Source organism: Podarcis liolepis (genome assembly GCF_965112155.1).
Source record: "Podarcis liolepis genome assembly, chromosome: 10".
Lineage (NCBI taxonomy): Eukaryota > Metazoa > Chordata > Lepidosauria > Squamata > Lacertidae > Podarcis > Podarcis liolepis.
In genome coordinates this window covers 56114106-56134786 of record NC_139562.1, presented here as the reverse complement: position 1 = coordinate 56134786, position 20681 = coordinate 56114106, and the positions used below count along the sequence as shown (strand labels likewise).

Here is a 20681-nt window from a genome sequence, read left to right as displayed (position 1 = left end):
TTCTTATTATTCCCAGATCTCATTACTTAGCATGAGACCACACAGTGCTAAGCTTATTAAGTGATTAATATAACTTCTACTTAAACAGATGCACTTTATTTCAATATGCCAATCTGAGAACATAATTGAGGCTGCAGGATGTCTAATTATTGCACAGGAATAAGGAATTGGTGACAAAATATTATTCAAAAGAATACACATTCCAAATTCAAAAGAATACACATTACCTTGGCAGCTGCATACAAGGCCACAATGATCTGATCACAGTTATGATTATTACTGCCATGCTATACCATGAACAACAAGACTTATTTCAGAACAGGAGCAATGACATAATCACTCAAGAGCACCTGGGTAAGTGAAGGTCTGTCTTTGCTTTGGGAAGTGAATTAGGGGAATACCTAGGTTTCCAAGTTTGCTTGCACCAGTTAGCATAGAGAAAGCCAGAGCACTAAGAAAGTACTCAGTCAGAGGCTGGATACATCTTTCCTTTCTTTTGATGTGGCTCCTAGGTAAAGGTAAAGGTAAAGGTAAAGGGTCCCCTGACCATTAGGTCCAGTCGTGACCAACTCTGGGGTTGCGTGCTCATCTCGCTTTATTGGCCAAGGGAGCCGGCATACAGCTTCCGGGTCATGTGGCCAGCATGACTAAGGCGCTTCTGGAGAACCAGAGCAGTGTAATGAAATGCCGTTTACCTTCCCGCCGGAGTGGTACCTATTTATGTACTTGCACTTTGACGTGCTTTCAAACTGCTAGGTTGGCAGGAGCAGGGACTGAACAATGGGAGCTCACCCCGTCGCGGGGATTCGAACCGCCGACCTTCTGATCGGCAAGTCCTAGGCTCTGTGGTTTAACCCACAGCACCACCCGTGTCTCGATGTGGCTCCTACTTCATTCTAAATGGCAGCACTTCTTAGCAAGATTGCTTGCATTTCGAATTTAAAGCTAAAGTTCGAACTTCAGCTAACGGAAGATCTTTTGTTACAGCTTAATGAGCTATTCAGGTTAAACTGGTGCAGTCAGAAGTAGGCAGTAAGAGGTTACTCCAAGGAAATGATACATAGGCTTGTGAGTTGAGGCCCTGCTTTGTGATGAAATAAGACATATGGACACAAGTATTTTAGGTCAATGGGCTAAAAAAGGCCACAACTTTATTGGTTACAGAATGTGAGTGGTATTGGCTTAGGCATGGAACCGAACAGACTATACTTGACTCCTGTTTGCTCAGCAGGGAGTCACACAAGGGTTAACAAACTGTAGGGGGAGCTTGGTGGTGCAAATCAACTGGAAGCTTTCCCCTAGAGTCACCGGAGGGTCGTACCATGGCCCTAGCCACCACCTCGGCTTCGGACAGGAACTACGACCGCCGGATTCCTTTAATGGAATACCCTTCAAGGGGAGGGGTAAGTGATGGCTACAATCTCCCCTCCAACACACAACACGTTTTCCAATGCCTAACTGCCAAACCTTACAAAGTTGTGACGATTTGCTAAGAGGTAGGTGAAAAACCAAGTGGCTGGAACCAGTCTGCCAAGTGGAAAAAATTGCTACCAGGTTCCTTCAACAGGCGACCAACTGAGGTTCATAGCAAGATCAGATGCTGAAGCAAAACCTAGAGGGACGGCAGGCGGGTGATCCGAGGAAGCAAGAACAAAACAAGGAAGAGCTGTTGCTGTGAGAGCCAGTGCGGTGTAGTGGTTAAGAGTGGTAGACTCATAATCTGGGGAACCGGGTTCGTGTCTCCGCTCCTCCACATGCAGCTGCTGGGTGACCTTGGGCCAGTCACACTTTTTGAAGTCTCTCAGCCCCACTCACCTCACAGAGTGTTTGTTGTGGGGGAGGAAGGGAAAGGAGAATGTTAGCAGCTTTGAGACTCCTTAGGGTAGTGATAAAGCAAGCGTGGGAAGCAATTCCTGCTCACAACCCCTCCCCTCTGGAAAGAGGAGAGGCTTTATGCAACAAACTACTGCACTTTGGTACATGTGTGATAATGGACCAATACTTGCAATTTTGGATTCTTCTTTGGTCATGGCTATGAATGTCATCATGGTGGCCAATGTCTCATCCTTCTCCCATAGGAAAGGATTTTGTTTTTGTTTTGTCGAGAACTGAATTTAAGATTGGGGTGGGCGGGAAATGAGAAACTTGCAGGATGAAAATTGACAGTTTCCTTCCTCTGTACAGTGGTACCTCGGGTTAAGTACTTAATTTGTTCCGGAGGTCTGTTCTTAACCCAAAACTGTTCTTAACCTGAAGCACCACTTTAGCTAATGGGGCCTCCCGCTGCCTCTGCGCTGCGGCTGCTCGATTTCAGTTCTCATCCTGAAGCAAAGTTCTTAACCCGAGGTACTATTCCTGGGTTAGCGAAGTCTGTAACCTGAAGCATCTGTAACCTGAGGTACCACTGTAACCCCCAAGTAAAATTGTACACTATTGCACTGTAAGATGCACCTAGCAGAAAGGGGTCCTCGTTTACTTGTGGTTAAGTAACCCACGTAGTGCATATGGTTTGATGACTAAATCAGAGCTGGAGTCGTTTAAAAGCTACATTCCTTGTGCAGCAAAGTTATTAATGACTGAACAGCTTCCTTCAAATATAATAAAGCAAGTGCAATCAAATGACTGCAAGAGAGAGAGAGAGAAGTTCAGAAGAGCAGGCAATTGTGACGCAAATTGCTTCAGAAGATAAACAGGAATCAGCAGCAAAGGCAATATTTGAATGGGTGGCCCTGTCGCAAAGAGCATATACATCAGGGTACGCATGAAAGGGACCAAAAAGGATGAGCAGCTACTAATACACAATTAATAGAACCCAAGAAGATGATACAGATTCATGAATTCACCCCTCCAAAGAATGCGGCCCAAGTATTGTGGTTAGATTTGAACCACACTCTGAATAACATCCCCATCCCCGAGTAACGGGACAAATGTTCTTCTGCATTTGTTTTATAGATCAAATCTTCTGTAAAGAATTCAAGAGCTATATCTACAGCTGCCAAATGAGCGCAATATTTCATGCGTCTGATGAAGTGTGCTCTGGCCCGCAGAAGATTATTCCACAATAAATGTGTCACAGTGCAATCCTGTCAGTGTAGTTTGGGGGGGGGGAGAGAGAAACCCAATGATTATTTTCTCTGCAAAAAGTACGAAGATCTATGTCCTGCCTAATGACTCGTCCCACGAAGGAGAATGTGTCAAAGTAAGAAGCCATTATTCCACCGTAGGTTTATTCTAGGGTCTGGCTGTGAGAGGATAGTATTGGAAGTTCTTTTTGTATAGCTAGCAGCTGCTTCTGTGAAGGAACACAGGTTTTTCCTCATTGGCCTGAACGAGAACACAGAGACACTACATTAGGATAGGAAGAGAATCAGAATGCCCGTGTAAAGGAAGATCTGTGGGTTTGTGAAAATCAAGAAGGCAGAAATGAGTGCCCCTCTATTAATTTGAATTTCCTGAACATATCAGCCACAGTGCTTCCCTTTAGGAAGTCGACAAACTTTCTCTGATAACAGTTTGCTTGCTGCCATGCTTGACAACAAGACTGACAGATACAAACAAATCAAATCACGTTTTGCCTCATTTTACATCAGAATGGTACCCGGGTTACCAACGCTTCATGTTATATAGACTCTGCTAACCCAGAAATAGTACCTCGGGTTAAGAACTTTGCTTCAGGATGAGAACACAAATCACGCGGCAACAGTGGGAGGCCCCATTAGCTAAAGTGGTTCCTCAGGTTAAGAACAGTTTCAGGTTAAGAACAGACCTCCAGAAAGAATTAAGTTCTTAACCCAAGGTACCACTGTACGCATTTCTGAAGGTCTGGGCCACTCCCACTCCCAACGTGATCAGCTGTCTAGACTTCAGAGCTGCGAATCATGACTCAGAGTTTAAGGGCCAATGGCAGAGGCCCAAATTCTGAAATGTCCTGTGATTGGATAAAAGGTAAAGGTAAAGGGACCCCTGACCATTAGGTCCAGTCATGACCGACTCTGCGGTTGTGGCGCTCATCTTGCTTTATTGGCCGAGGGAGCCGGCGTACAGCTTCCAGGTCATGTGGCCAGCCTTGACTAAGCCGCTTCTGGCGAACCAGAGCAGCACACAGAAACGCCATTTAACCTTCCTGCCGGAGCGGTACCTATTTATCTACTTGCACTTTGATGTCCTTTCGAACTGCTAGGTTGGCAGGAGCTGGGACCGAGCAACGGGAGCTCACCCCGTCACGGGGATTCGATCTGCCAACCTTCTGATCGGCAAGTCCTAGGCTCTGTGGTTTAACCCACAGCGCCACCCGCGTCCCTCCTGTGATTGGATATCATGTATCAAATCAGAACACAGGGGCTCAGAATCCTTAATCCAGACTCAAACTCAGGGAAACACAGACCACTGAATACATAACACTGAGCACCCATCAGGGGCTTCAAGAGCCAAGCTACACAGTCAGTACATGCCAAATCCACCATCCGAGCCCCATAGTCCAAGCTGTGAGTGTTGGTGGTGGGCATTTGGGGGGAAGCCAATTTATTGAAGCACCAGTGAAAGGAGAAGGCGTTTAATCCTTTTCTCCCTGATGTGATCAAAATCATATCTCTACAGTGTGCAGTTTGCCCCATTGGGGTGGGCAAAGAACGCATATACTTGTATCACATCATTCCTACCGTTTTAAAGCATGGGCAACTCTATATCCCCTTGCCATGCAAGCTACACCTGCTGAAATTTCTTTCTTCAACACCTATGAAGTGCATAAGCACCTGTGCAGTTATTCACATATGAGAGACAACTATCAATCCACTGTTTTATAGCAGAGAGCATTGCAGCATGAATTGGCCCCCAAAATCCCTGGCAAACATCAAGTATATAAGGAAAGTAATAACTGTGTCTTGATTCATCTTTTCCCTCTTCTGTTATTTAATCCACCATATCCAAAGCATCAATGAAAACATATCGATTACATTTCAGAGGACTGGAATATGGTTAAAGAAGGCTTTAACACTTGCATCAAGGGAAACAATTTAACTTATCTCTCTGTATCCTCCCATGCCTCCTCTTTATTAATAGAGAACATTGAACATTTTGTAAAGAGAAATTCTGATCAATTGATTATGTCTGCAAGCAGCTACATATTAGAAAGTATTATACCACCTCATCCAAATGTTTGGAAAAGGTGCAAGAAAATCTTCGTGCATTAAAAAAAAAAAATGGAACAGAGCCTAACTCAGAGAGAAAAATACTTTCATTTCTCTAACCACAATGACCTAGCCTTTTGAAAAATCTTGCACATACCAGTGAAATTATCTACTGAATAAGCTAACTGTTCTGAAGCACAGTTTTCTAATTATCCATGGTTTTCAAAGTGGTTAGGATGGAAAACTAGAAAGTGAAGGATGAAACCCTCAACCATTCAGCTACAATGATGGGATATAAGCTTTGGGAAATGCAGAATAGCATTGTCCAAATGATATTGCTTTTGGGGGTGTCAGATAACAGCACTCTAAAATGCAGATATGATAAAGCACTGCTGTCTTACAGAAGACAATGGCCTAGAGCTGAACTCCCCCTTTAAACCATAACTAGGACTCAACCTAAGTTCCCTTCAGCTCAGTGAAGGTACACACAACAAAATAGTACATAGGCCATTTTCAGCATGGTTCCCATGCTCTTTTCTTCATGGTATTACTTCCCATATGGAGAATTTGGCATATTTGAAGTGGTCTTGAAGTAACAAAAATCTCGTTTGATCTGTCTATCATTATAATGTGGATCTGTATGCAACTGAAACAGTGCCATTCATGCACAAGAGGAAGGTATGAGCAGTCATGGGGAACCCCCAAGGTTTGCAGAAATATATTTAAAACATAGGCAACCTGCCCAGTGGGTGGGGGTGGGGAAGAAATACCCCAAACAGCCAAATGAGGAGTGTGCAAGCTCAGTAGCTGTGGAATATTGACCAAATGTTAGGGAAATAAAACAAAAAACTGTGTGCAAGAGGGGAACTGGGCTAGACCAGGGGTTGTCAACCTGGTCCCTATCGGCCACTAGTGGGCGTTTCAGGATTCTAGGTGGGCGGTAGGGGGTTCTACGGCACAAGCTAAATCTTCCTTCCATTGAGCACTGGTGGGCGGTAAGGAAATTTACCATCAAGAAAGATGCATTAGTAGGTGGTAGGTATAATAAAGGGATGCGGGTGGCGCTGTGGTCTAAACCACTGAGCCTCTTGGGCTTGCCGATCAGAAGGTCAGCAGTTCGAATCTGCACGACAGGGTGAGCTCCCGTTGCTCGGTCCCAGCTCCTGCCAACCTAGCACTTCGAAAGCACACCAGTGCAAGTAGATAAATAGGTACCACTCCAGTGGGAAGGTAAACGGCGTTTCTGTGCGCTGCTCTGGTTTCGGTGTTCCGTTGTGCCAGAAGCGGCTTAGTCATGCTGGCCACATGACCCGGAAAAACTGTCTGCGGACAAATGCCGGCTCCCTCAGCTGAGCGCCGCAACTCCAGAGTTGTCTGCAACTGGACTTAACTCTCAGGGGTCATTTACCCTTTTTTTTAAGGTAAAAAAGGTTGACTACCCCTGGGCTAGACTATCCATGACAAGGACATGGGCTGGCTAGTTGGAACCCTGAGCATAAGCACTCCACACTGCAACACTTTGTTGCAGGTCCACTTATATGTTAAAGTCCAAATGCACAGCAGTGTTTGTGACTCCCCCTCCCTCCAGAATAAATGCAAAACAAACCCCAGATCCATCTGGGTCACGCAGAATTAATTGTGCGCCCCTTTGGATTCCAGCCTTTGTTTTGAATAGGGTATTAATTTAAAACCATAATGCTTCTCTGTTCCATGTTCCATCTGAAGATTATCTAACAACAGAGCAATCTTTGGTTTTGCCGCTACGAACCCCAGCAAAATAGCCAGAAGGACCAAGGGTACGCATACAAACACACACAGAGCTAGGTTGATGTATGCAGAAATCAAGAGTCTTTACATGAAACTGAGACCTTTTGCATTTTTGCAGGCAAATGCACACAAAAAAAATAATCAGGGCTGCTGAGCACCAACTTTGGCCCTGAGTATTTATTTATTAGTAAGGCAGAACAGCAGCAGTAGTTCTGGTGAATGTCAAGCAAGGGTATGTCCCAGTGTGGGATGGCCAGGCAAGGGGCCAGTTAAGCTGACTTTTCGTTTGCTTCACTGCTAATTTTGTGCTGCTCCATTGCCGGGGAAAGCAGTGCACCAACAACATTTCCAGCAGCAGGAGCATAGGGTACCGGGGAAAGGGGCACTTTCTATTCGCTCAGTTTGTCCAAGTAGGTTGCAGGGAGCTTTCCTCCTCTGGTAGCACCTCTGGGGAAATAGCAAGGAAAGGGCTTCAGGAAGAAGGGGAACGGACTCCTTTAAAACTAGGCCAGGTGCCAAGAATGTGGCAGTCACCCTTCTCCTCTAAACAGTTTCTCGAGGCTCTGTCACTATGATACAAAGAAAAACGGTACAAGAGGAAGCAAAATTTGCTTTCCCACCGTGGTCACCACGTGGGAATTCCAAGAACGTTAAGATTCTAGGATTTCAAATAGAGGCACTGGTGACAGGTAGTTAGTGAAGCTACAAAAAAAATTAAAAATCCCACAGAATCTAGACACATATAAAAAAATGCTTTCTTAAAAAATGTTTTGAAAAATACATTGAATTTGGCACAGCTCACCATCGACATCTAGCATCACATCTGTGTATTGCACATTGTGACACATTTAAAACATTTCATTGGCAGCTGTGTAGCCGAGTCCAGAATTAAGCAGTGCGGAGGCATATATAAACACGTAATGGAAGTTCCATCGGTATATTGACAGAAAGGAAGAAGTTCTTCGTGACAACATCATAGGGTGTTGTTGTTTAGTTGTTTAATCATGTCTGACTCTTCATGACCCCATGGACCAGAGCACGCCAGGCACGCCTGTCTTCCACTGCCTCCCACAGTTTGGTCAAGCTCATGTTGGCAGCTTTGAGAACACTGTCCAACCATTTCGTCCTCTGTCGTCCCCTTCTCCTTGTGCCCTCCATCTTTCCCAACACCAGGGTCTTTTCCAGGGAGTCTTCTCTTCTCATGAGGTGGCCAAAGTATTGGAGCCTCAGCTTCACGATCTGTCCTTCCAATGAGCACTCAGGGCTGATTTCCTTAAGAATAGGTAGGTTTGCTCTTCTTGCAGCCCATGGGAATCTCAAGAGTCTCCTCCAGCACCAGAATTCAAAAGCATCAATTCTTCGGCGATCAGCCTTCTTTATGCTCCAGCTCTGACTTCCATACATCACTACTGGGAAAACTATAGCTTTAACTATACGGACCTTTGTCGGCAAGGTGATGTCTCTGCTTTTTAAGATGCTGAGTGATATATAATACAATCTATATATTCTTATCCTGACTTTCAGTAGAGATTTCCCTGTAAAGAGCAAGCGTAGTATCATCTGACTAAGAAGCAAACTACACATGACAATCATATGCCAGGCAGCTATTGTTGTTGTTTAAATGCAAATTGCATTAGTTTAGGGATGGTGACCAATAGTTAATGGGATTTGAGTAGGTGGGCATTCCTGAGGAAAATCCATTTTCTGAAGGTAGTATTGGGGGGTTTGCGGCGGGGGGAATCCCCTAAATTTTTGCCAGCGGGGGATTTCCTCTCAAAGCAATGATGTGTAGTTTGGTTTCAAGTGATTTCTTATGACACTCTGGCAATTTTTAAAGCAGTAATTATTTGTGTCACTAATTGTGGGCATGTGGGCGTTTCTCTTAGGAGGAAAGGAAGATATTTCGGTTCAGGCCCACTGCTAAAAGAGACCTAAGAGACTGACAATGTGGTGGCAGTTGAAATGGAATATGCCTGATTGGCAAATTTAACTATGAAATTTAGAGACCAAGAAGAGGCAGGTTTGAAAGAGGATTGCAAACCAATTCCTACATTTCGGGGGGGGGGTTAGACTAGATAGAATCATAGAATCATAAAATCTAGAATCATAGAATCATAGAATCATAGATGACCCTTGGGTCCCTTCCCACTATACAATTCTGTGATTCTGTGAATATTTGAAGAATCGTTGTAAACATGTAAAAACATAGGTAGGATTTCAATGAAAAGTGGCAGTAAAATATGTATTTGGGAATAATGGGAAAGGATGGGGAATAGGATAATTTCAATATGCAGCAATACAAGAAATTATGGAGGGGCAGCAGGGGTGGGGAGTCAACTGGTAATTGAATATCAATGGGAAAGTATGTATGTTGTATTCAGTTTGTAAACTCTGGAAACTTATAAATAAAATTCAAAAGAGGAAGAAAGAAGAAGCAAAGCAACCAGAAATGTAGGTAGCTTCCAAGCCATGTCTGCTGAAATATTCTCAGAGTTGAGTGTGAATTTCATGCTCTTTATTCAGCTCATAGTAGCAATGAATGAAACTTTCCCCAAGACGTCTAGCTATATATACATTATTTACACAATGGGCCTTGCATCACTGACAATTCCGGGCTTCTCCTGTAGGCCAATCAGGTTGCGGATTCACCTCCCCAGAAGCCTGATTGGCTGCTCCTGCAGGCCAATCAGGTCACTGATTCACTTCCACCTGGAGCTGGATTGGGTGGCTCCTGCAGACCAATCAGACTGCTGCATTCTGGGTCCTATTGTTCTAGGATTCAGCTCAGTACATAACATCTGCCATGTTGATATCTGCAGTTTTTGTTGTTGTTTAGTTGTGTCCGACTCTTCGTGACCCCATGGACCAGAGCACACCAGGCACTCCTGTCTTCCACTGCCTCCCACAGTTTGGTCAAACTCATGCTGGTAGCTTTGGGAACACTATCCAACCATCTCGTCCTCTGTCGTCCCCTTCTCCTTGTGCCCTCCATCTTTCCCAACATCAGGGTCTTTTCCAGGGAGTCTTCTCTTCTCATGAGGTGGCCAAAGTATTGGAGCCTCAGCGTCACGATCTGTCCTTCCAATGAGCACTCAGGGCTGATTTCCTTAAGAATGGGTAGGTTTGATCTTCTTGCAGTCCATGGGACTCTCAAGTGTCTCCTCCAGCACCATAATTCAAAAGCATCAATTCTTCGGCGATCAGCCTTCTTTATGCTCCAGCTCTGACTTCCATACATCACTACTGGGAAAACCATAGTTTTAACTATACGGACCCTTGTCGGCAAGGTGATGTCTCTGCTTTTTAAAATGCTGTCTAGGTTTGTCATTGCTTTTCTCCCAAGAAGCAGACGTCTTTTAATTTTGTGACTGCTGTCACCATCTGCAGTGATCATGGAGCCCAAGAAAGTAAAATCTCTCACTGCCTCCATTTCTTCCCCTTCTATTTGCCAGGAGGTGATGGGACCAGTGGCCATGACCTTCATTTTTTTTGATGTTGAGCTTCAAACCATATTTTTCGCTCTCCTCTTTCACCCTCATTAAAAGGTTCTTTAATTCCTCCTCACTTTCTGCCATCAATGTTGTGTCATCTGCATATCTGAGGTTGTTGATATTTCTTCCGGCAATCTTAATTCCGGCTAAGGATTCCTCCAGCCCAGCCTTTCGCATGATGAATTCATCTGCAGTCTAGATACACTATTTTTGTTGCGGAAGATACCACGAAGATGAAGAGAGACACGGCGTCTCTGTCAGGGCTAAGGGAGTGCACAGTGGCTGGCAGCCAAACTGAGCAGCAGACTCACCACATGCCGCCATCAGGCTGGAGGATGAAGGGAAAGGCTGCCTGTGGCAAAATTGTTGTTTTGAAAGCACGTTAAAGAAAAACACAGGGGAAATCGGGTTGACCCGATTGCAGAGGCAATGTGAAAAGTATTGCGAAAGACGGAACTAATCTAAGAAATATAGGCACTTATAAGAAGCAGTTACACTGCCATTATTTATCACTACTCATCCAAAACAACAACAATCCTCTGCTGATGGCAAAATCCAGACAAAAAGAAACACATTAAACTCCCATCGATTGCAATGTGAGAGATAAACATCTGCTTAAGCCTCTCCCATAAAAAAACCAAATGGTTTTCACATGGCTAGATCATGCCCTTAACTTTCTGCTTTGTTGTGCCTCACCCCTGTTAGGAAAACTCAACGTTTATTTGTCTCCCTCTTTCTCTTCCCTATTTTGTTCTCTCATTCTAGTGGTGACTTCTCCTTTTTGGTGCACAGCTATTAATTTGCGAGGAGGCATCACATGCATCGCACAACAGCAACCCAAAAGAGCCCGTTCCAATTTCCTTTCCAAGATTATGCACGTGACCCCGGGCAATAAAACTTAATAATTCCAAGCCGTAATCCTTGCGCTGAACACTAATTCGAAAGGTGCTGCCTGGAAAACTAAAGTTAAATCAACACAGCAGATACAGGGGAGGATATCCTGACTGAGGAGAAGAGCCAAGGGGAAAAAGAGAAACAATAGGAAAGTGTTTTATTTATATTTTGAAATCGCTCCTCTTGAATAAATGTGCAGGCTATGTCCTTGTTTCTAAGATAACTCAGCCCTCCCCCTTTTAAAGTTCAAGTGTGGAGGAGGACTCTGGGTGGCAAGAACGAGCCACTCCTTGGTGTGCCATTTGGCTGTGTGAGCCACTTTGACGCCAAAACAATCCTTTTCCTTTTAGAATGTAATAGTTAAGTTCATTTCCCCCCTAGGTATGCATATCCACCAACATTCCTCCCATGAAAATAGGGACATCCCATTTCATGATGATAATTTTACTATTTATATCCCACACATCTTGCTGGGTTGGCCCAGCCACTCTGGGCAGCTTCCAATATATATTAAAATATTAAACATTAGAAAAAACCTTCCCCATACAGGATTGCCTTCAGGCAGCTAGGGGGTTGGATAACTCTATATCCTCCCACATTTCTCCAATGAAAATAGGGACAGCCTAAGGAAAAGGATGCGGGTGGCGCTGTGGGTTAAACCACAGAGCCTAGGACTTCAGAAGGTTGGCGGTTTGAATCCCTGTGACGGGGTGAGCTCCTGTTGCTCGGTCCCTGCTCCTGCCAACCTAGCAGTTCGAAAGCACGTCAAAGTGCAAGTAGATAAATAGGTACCACTCCGGGGGGGGGGGGAGAGGTAAATGGCGTTTCTGTGCACTGCTCTGGTTCACCAGAAGCAGCTTAGTCATGCTGGCCACATGACCCGGAAGGTATATGCCAGCTCCCTCGGCCAAAAAAGCGAGATGAGCGCCGCAACCCCAGAGTTGGTTACGACTGGACTTAATGGTCAGGGGTCCCTTTACCATTAAGGAAAAGCAGGACATTTTGGGTTGAAATCAGAAAGGAGAACGGCTTTTCTAAACCTTGGAAAATAGGGACACACTTGGAGGGGCTGGGTATGCTCAACCATTAAAAAGATTATCTTTCCCCCTTCCCCCAGTATTGAAAGCTTCTAGTCCCAGGTTTGTGGTGGGCGAGTTACCACTTTTAAAAATGTCATGTCCATATCAACAGGTGCACAACAGGCAGAAAATTCAGATCATCATCACCATTATCATCATCATTTTTTATTTGCATGCCGCCTTTCCACAGTTAAAAAAACAATGCTCAAGGTGGCTTACAGTATAACAAGATTTACATAATTTCAAAAGTCATAAACAATAAATAAACCACATAAAAAAATACACAACCAACTGGGAAACAGTTTCCACATAAATCTAAATCTAAAACTAAGAATACAGCATTAATATCACAGTTTAAAATGGCATAGGTAAAAAAATAACAGCAATTTAAACAAAAAACAAAACAAAACGGAGCCCTCTCTGCCCAGGAGCAGCAGCGGTGGCAGCAGTCCGTTATAGAGCCCATCAGGCCCCACCCCGGGCCAGGTGGTGAGCGGCAGAACTGGGGCCCTCAGGCGCTGAGCAGAGGAGTGGTAGCCGCAGCAGCAGTCCTTAGGGCCTGTCAGGCCCCGCCCCGGGCCAAGTGGTGAGCAGCAGGACTGGGGCCACTGATAGGTGGGCCACTGACATCATGCAATAATGCAGAAACTTACCCTAGAACAAAAGGGAGATCTGGCTCTGCTGGTAGATCTCGCTACCATTTGCACTAGATTCCTCGCAAGGATTCCTGGCTCCCAATTGTTTACCAATGGCAGCGACAAAAGGAACCACCTTGTTGTTTTCCATATAGAGGAGCATTATGTCAGGAGCGCCTGCACATTCAGGCTGGAAGGGCACATCACTAACAGGATTGATACCTCAAGGAGAACGAGGCCTTAGGACAAGCCTAGTACGGCCACATTCTCCTTTATCTGCCAAGGGGGTCTGAATTACTCTCTCATTCACCAAAGGAGGTGTTATGGGGGTTCATGGGGCTTGCTTGACAAGCCTTGCCCTCCAACGCAGCCACAACACAGCCATCTGCACATATTGCTGGTGTACGAAGGGGCACTATCAGTGTAGGAGTGCATGCCCCTAGGACTCTTCCATGCAAAGGGGAGACCCTCATTGAACCAGTGTCCCCTCCTGCACGAGCAATGATTCAAGCAATGATTCTTCAACATCAGCTTCGTTGGACTGGTCATGTTGTGCAGATGCCTCATTGTCGTCTTCCAAAGCAACTACTCTATTCCAAACTTAAAAATGGTAAACGTAATGCCAGTGGTCAACAGAAGAGGTTCAAAGACTCTCTTAAGGCAAATATTTTAAAATGTAGCATAAACACCGACAGCTGGGAAACACTAGGCCTGCGAGCGCTCCAATTGGAGAACAGCCTTTACCAAAGGTGTCATGGGTTTAGAAGACGCTCGAACTCGGGACGAAAGGGAGAAATGTGCTAAGAGGAAGGCATGCTTGGCAAACCCTCACCATGATCAACTCATGCCCAGAAACCTATGTCCCCACTGTGGAAGGACGTGTGGATTCAGGATTGGTCTCCGCAATCACTTATGGACTCACTGTTAAAACCAAGTTTATGGAAGACAATCTTACTCAGCTACGAGTGATCGCCAAAGAAGAAGAAGATGCATAGAGGTCCTTCTCACACTGTGAATGCACAGACACAGCAGGGCATGTTTGCAGGGATGCTTCTCTGCTTGCTCCCAGGGCAACCACCAGACACACATGTTCTTTCAATGCATGGAGAGTTGTGCTGGTTCCATGGGTTACCCGAGAGGCAAGGTCCAGTCCGGTCCGTGGTCTAAGGTGCAACATGGAGGCAGTCCATAGTAGCTGAAGCTGGGTGCAGGGCAGGGAGCCAGGTGAAGTCAGGAACAGGCTTGCAAGCAGGGAGCCAGGGCAGGTCAGGAGCTCAGGCAGGAAAGCAGGACAGGGTTCAGGCAGGAACAGGCCACCAACAATGTTGCTCCCGCAACTTGGGACTGGGGCTGGCCAGCTTTTATCTGCCCCGAGGCATAGGGTGGCCCCAATCCACAGGTGACTCGCCTCTCCTGGCCTGGAGGCAAGCGCTCCTCCTGCGAGAACTTAGTTCCCTCCGCCTCTCTGTCCTGAGCCTCTGCAGCTCTGGAGAGGCTGGAGGGTTACCAGACCCAGAGGCATCCTCAGCCTCCTCTGATGGGGCTGAGAGTGGAGCACCTGCAGGCAATGGGTCCTCCATCACCTGAGGGGCCAGAGCAGACTCAGCTGGTGCCTGCACCTGAGGATCCAGCACAGGTGAGGCTCATGCCCCAGCCCCAGCTCAGCTGGTTCTGGAGTCAGGGAATCCTGTGCAGGCTGGGATCCCTCAGGTTCAGCATCTGAGTCCAAATCCCAGGCCATCACAAGAGCACTGAATAGCTTTAATGCCTCTGAATGACATTTAAGTACCGTGCAGAGCTGGTCCACACACGAGGCAGGATAAAGCAGCCGCCTCAGGCGGCAGAAGCAGAAGAGGCAGCTCCCCGCCCGCCCCACCACTTTCGGGACATGGCACTGCCACTCGTCTTCCACACCTCTGGGGTGGAGAAGACAAGTGGGGAGGCTTTGTGGGACGGACCCTCTTGCTGCATTTCGGCAAGAGAGGGGGTGTTTCAGTGGCAGCAGAAGTGGGGGGCAGGAGAAGACAGGGAGGTGGGGGACAGGACAGGATATGGCAGCCAGGGGAGCAGGAGGCAGCTCATTCTCATTTCCCCTCAGGCGGCAAAACGGGATGGGCTGCCCTGGCACTATGAGTAACAGGTTATTTTCGAGAGCGACCCAAGATGAGCCAAGGTGGGTTCACATTCCAGCAAACACACAAAGATTATTTTTATAAAAAAAAAAAATTAAGCAAACGTCCATTGGAATAAATCAGAATGTTACCTGGAAATGTTCTGACTATCTGGCATAACCCTTCTTTCCTGCAAAGCAGGCGCTGTATTTGGGGAACGGCATTTGCCTGAAAACAATGGGAGAGATTCTGATCATTGGCGTTTCCTTTTCGTAGCTTCTGCGTCACTTTTATTGTGCCCGTCAAGGATGCCACTAAGGCGTTCTGCTGCTCCAGAGATATTAGCTGGGACTCGTTCCCTTACGTGGGGAGAGAAAATGGACAGAAACTATCTTGAGGGTTTCAATCAGCCCTAAATCCTGTTCGTTTTTAATTGCAAGTCACGTAGGTGTGAACATCCCCAAGGAATCAGAAATCGATGTAAGTTCCCTCTTTGGCATTCAGTCCAAAACCCTACTGGCATTTAGTTTATTTATAGATACAACTGCCAATTACCTAGGAGAGATGTTTATGCTAGATGTTTATAAAAGAGCAATAAAGCCTTTAAAAAAAAAGATCTTAAAGTCAAGCCTGCCCTGGCAAGAAAACTTGAGACACCCACTTACACCCAACAGAAGGGGCACTCAATCCTTTCAAAATGCCGAGCGCATGTTGCACACTTTGATTCCTTTTGTTTCCCAAGCATTCTTGCCTCAATGAGACATTTGTGTCCATTTCTTTGGAATCCTATATTTTTATTGAAATGTGTGAGAGCTGAATTCCAGCTGTGGGTGAGGTGAACTACAACAATCTAGGTCAGATAACACAGAAAAGCAGAATCATTGTGGCACTGTGTAGAAATTTCAGTTGGCATAATCCAGTCAAGGCTAAGCCACTGTGCTTTCTACTTGTATCAAAGGGGGAGAATTAAACATGTGCTTACAACTCTTCACGAAGCTGTCTTCTCCAGAATCAAGCCTACAAGAAGCTACCTCTCCAGCATCTCAGAGGTTTTTTACTCCAGATCCTTAGCCTGAAATGCTGGGATGTCCCTGCACCCAGGATATGAAGCTGCCTTCGAATGAGTCAGACCATTGGACTAGCTAACTGAGGCCAAACCTCAGGTGATGTCAGTCACAGAGTTCCACCCTCAGATGCAGGGCTGTTGTGCCCCACACCACAATAGCTCAGTTGGTTAGAGCGTGGTGCTGATAATGCCAAGGCTGCAGGTTCGATCCCAGTAAGAGACAGCTGCATATTTCAGCATTGCAGGGGGCTGGACTAGAGAATCCTCAGGGTCCCTTTCGACTCCACGATTCTCTAATTTGCCAGTACATTCATACCTTGGAAGCCAAACGCCTTGGCAGTTGAACGTTTTGGCTCCCGAACGCCGCAAACCCGGAAGTGGGTGTTCTGGTTTGCGAACGTTCTTTGGAACCCAAACGTCTGGCACAGCGTCCACAGCTTCTGACTGGCTGAAGGAGCTTCCTGCACCCAATCGGAAGCTGCGCCTTGGTTTCTGAAAGTTTTGGAAGTCGAATGGACTTCCAGAACAGGTTCCATTCAATTTCCGAGGTACCACTGTATAGGGGCTCTGCCTGGATTAAGACACTATAGCATGGATTTAGCTGTGGGGGTACTCAGGGATACGCGTATCCCTAAACGTTTTGTAAATCTAAGTTTGGCCTCATTGAGGGGCAGTATTTCAATATGAGTAGGAAAATGAGAGTACCTCTAAACATTTTTAAAGAAAAAAAGCACTGGGTTTATTGCAGGCCCAGTCCAATTCAAGCCCTCAGCACCTGCAATTTTCATTGCCACAAAAGCCTCATTGAAACAAGTGTTGCCTGTTCCTGGCAAAAATTCACCAAGATCTCAGGAGGCTGTTTTCTTTCAGTCTTATTCTCAGAGGTCTTTCAAGTAGAGTTTTTGCAGATTGCGCCTGAGACTTCATTCACACAATGGTCCTCCTCTAACACCAGCAAATTCCCATACCGGTTGGATAGCTATAACACTAAAAATGTACAATAAAGGTCCCAGAACTAGCATCTAACTGGGTGGGCCAATAACTACTTAAGGGCATGTCAAAAACAAAGATGACAGTTTTGAACCATACCTTCTGAAGTAATGTTGCTCCATGTGATTCTACTCTATTTAAGCAACTTTCGTGGTCGGCTTTGCTGGAAGATAGGCAGATCAGAAGATCCCAAGAGCTTAATTCATCTGTACAAAAGAAAGAGAAGCACAATAGGAAACAACTATTTTAAAAAATTGTCCAGGTGCCACTTGCATTTGTTGCTTATGAAGTAGCATTTGTCGGACACAAGACTCAGGGCCTCACTTGATGCTGTGCAGAGTTTCACAACTTTTACTAATATGTGGTACCTTGGGTTACACACGCTTCAGGTTACAGACTCCGCTAACCCGGAAATAGTACCTAGGATTAAGAACCTTGCTGCAGGATGAGAACAGAAATTGTGAGGCGGCGGGAGGCCCCATTAGCTAAAGTGGTGCCTCAGGTTAAGAACAGTTTGAAGTTAAGAACAGACCTCCAGAATGGATTAAGTTCTTAACCTGAGGTACCACTGTACAGCTAAAGACTCCTCTCAGTTCTTGTCAGAATTATTTTGCCTGTATAAAGGTAAAGGTACCCCTGCCCATACGGGCCAGTCTTGACAGACTCTAGGGTTGTGCGCTCATCTCACTCTAGAGGCCGGGAGCCAGCGCTGTCCGCAGACACTTCCGGGTCACGTGGCCAGCGTGACAAGCTGCATCTGGCGAGCCAGCGCAGCGCACGGAATGCCGTTTACCTTCCCGCTATAAAGCGGTACCTATTTATCTACTTGCACTTAAGGGTGCTTTCGAACTGCTAGGTGGGCAGGAGCTGGGACCGAACGACAGGAGCTCACCCCACTGCGGGGATTCGAACCGCCGACCATGCGATCGGCAAGTCCTAGGCGCTGAGGTTTTACCCACAGCGCCACCCGCGTCCCTTTTGCCTGTATAGACACAAGTATTTATTTTCAGAGGGAAGCACAGTGCAAATGGACACCATTAGTCGAAACTGAACGGCACTCAAATCACCACAGCTAAAGAGTATTATGGGGGGGAATGAGACTACAAGTCCCAATGCGGCTTAGCGGGTAGAGACCGGGAGAGAACCTGGGAGATCAGGTCTCAAAGGCAGGCCCACTTAGCCATAAAGTTCACCAGTCACAGTCTTTCAGCGTAACCTACTATTGGGAGGATCAAAATGGAGAGAAGGAGAACCACCATGTATGTCACATTGAGCTCATTGGATGAAAGATGGTATAAATGTGCATTTGCCCGGAATAGTATGTTACAGAATCACATTGTTGAGTCGGAAGGAACCCTGAGGATTATCTAAGCCAACCCTCAGCAATGCAGGAATGTGGAACCAGGCAGAGGGCCTTCTCGGTGGTGGCGCCTGCCCTGTGGAACGCCCTCCCATCAAATGTCAAGGAAATGAACAACTATCTGACTTTTAGAAGACATCTGAAGGCAGCCCTGTTTAGGGAAGTTTTTTAGGTTTGATACTTTATCACTATTATTATTATTCTGTTTGGAAGCCACCCAGAGTGGCTATGGAAACCCAGCCAGATGGGTGGGGTATAAATACTAAATTATTATTATGATTATTATTATTATGATTATTATTATTATTATTATTATTATTATTATTAAATTATGCAGCCTTCCCATATGGGTATCGAACCTGCAACCTTGGCGTTTTCAGCACCACTCTGAATACAGATCTCAGGAATTACTCTGGTGAGCTTTTAGCTTCACTGAAAGGTGGCCAGCTAAGCTCCATATTTCCTTTACCTGTCTAGATCCCGGCAGCGTGTTGTACACATTAAGCAGCATATTGACAACTGGCTTCTCATAGATATGTGGCTCAATATTTTCATCAAGATAGCAGATGGCAGCAAGATAACATTCTCTCCTCACACGCTCTTCAGAACGCTGCTCTCGGAACGAACCACTTGGAATGCCTAAGCTGGCCAAGCAATGCAGATGAACAAAGGGCTGGTAGGAGTAGAAAGGCAAACATTCTTTCATCCGAAGAGCTTTTGGAGTGGGAGAATATTATTCTGCAAACGGAGGTACCAAAAACAAAGACCTCATAGGACAAACAGGCTTAAAATAAACTGGGCTACTTTCAGAAATATTTTGCATCGTAAAGAAGAAAAGTGCAAAAACCCCTATGCCAAAATAGCCCCTTGTAGCATGCAAAACAACCTTGTGTAACTTTATGAAATGAAAAAAATAAACACAAAATGTGTACTTGAGACAGGGGTGGTTCGAAGAATGAAGGTGACCTGGGCAAAGTGACTCCTCTACACACCCTTGAAGTGTCCCTATTTTCCAGGGATAGAATTTCCGGATTTACTGAAGCCATCCCAGTTTCTTAATCGATCCCAGAATCTCCCTGTTTACCTTTGTTGTTGTTTAGTCGTTTAGTCATGTCCGACTCTTCGTGACCCCATGGACCAGAGCACACTAGGCACTCCTGAGAGCCAGTGTGGTGTAGTGGTTAAGAGCGGTAGTCTCGTAATCTGGGAAACCGGGTTCGCGTCTCCGCTCCTCCACATGCAGCTGCTGGGTGACCTTGGGCCAGTCACACTTCTTTGAAGTCTCTCAGCCCCACTCACCTCACAGAGCGTTTGTTGTGGGGGAGGAAGGGAAAGGAGAATGTTAGCCGCTTTGAGACTCCTTAAAGGGAGTGAAAGGCGGGATATCAAATCCAAACTCTTCTTCTTCTTCCTGTCTTCCACTGCCTCCCGCAGTTTGGTCAAACTCATGCTGGTAGCTTCAAGAACACTGTCCAAGCATCTCGTTCTCTGTCGTCCCCTTTTCCTTGTGCCCTCCATCTTTCCCAACATCAGGGTCTTTTCCAGGGAGTCTTCTCTTCTCATGAGGTGGCCAAAGTATTGGAGCCTCAGCTTCAGGATCTGTCCTTCCAGTGAGCACTCAGGGCTGATTTCCTTCAGAATGGATAGGTTTGATCTTCTTGCAGTCCATGGGACTCTCCAGAGTCTCCTCCAGCAACATAATTCAAAAGCATCAGTTCTTCGGTGATCAGCCTTCTTTATGGTCCAGCTCTCACTTCCATACATCATTACTGGGAAAACCATAGCTTTAACTATACGGACCTATGTTGGCAAGGTGATGTCTCTGCTTTTTAGGATACTGTCTAGGTTTGTCATTGCTTTTTCTCCCAAGAAGCAGGCGTCTTTTAATTTCATGGCTGCTGTCACCATCTGCAGTGATCATGGAGCCCAAGAAAGTAAAATCTCTCACTGACTCCATTTCTTCCCCTTCTATTTGCCAGGAGGTGATGGGACCAGTGGCCATGAACTGTTTACCTTAGGACGTCCCTATTTTCATGGGAGAATTGTTGGAGGATATGCCTTTAGGCTTGCCGTACTGCAAAGAACACTCCAAGGGAGCTGCCATTTTGCTTTCCCACAATGCCCTGGAATGCCTGCCGTAATGTTGCTCCAGGGGATTGTGT

The 20681-nt window shown here is 45.9% G+C and overlaps 1 protein-coding gene across 4 annotated transcripts in view; it reads right to left on the bottom strand.

The window, feature by feature from the left end:
* Positions 1 to 20681, bottom strand: part of CPED1 (cadherin like and PC-esterase domain containing 1) — a gene marked incomplete at its 5' end in the record, with an annotated part of 129636 nt that overhangs the window by 71243 nt on the left and 37712 nt on the right. For all 4 annotated transcript variants that reach the window (XR_014516582.1, XR_014516583.1, XR_014516584.1 and 1 more), the window contains 2 exons: positions 15256 to 15331; positions 17259 to 17365. Coding sequence is in view for 1 of the 4 variants with exons in the window: in XM_083463401.1 (XP_083319527.1) it covers positions 15256 to 15331; positions 17259 to 17365 (183 nt within the window). The remainder of the gene's footprint in view (positions 1 to 15255; positions 15332 to 17258; positions 17366 to 20681) is intronic.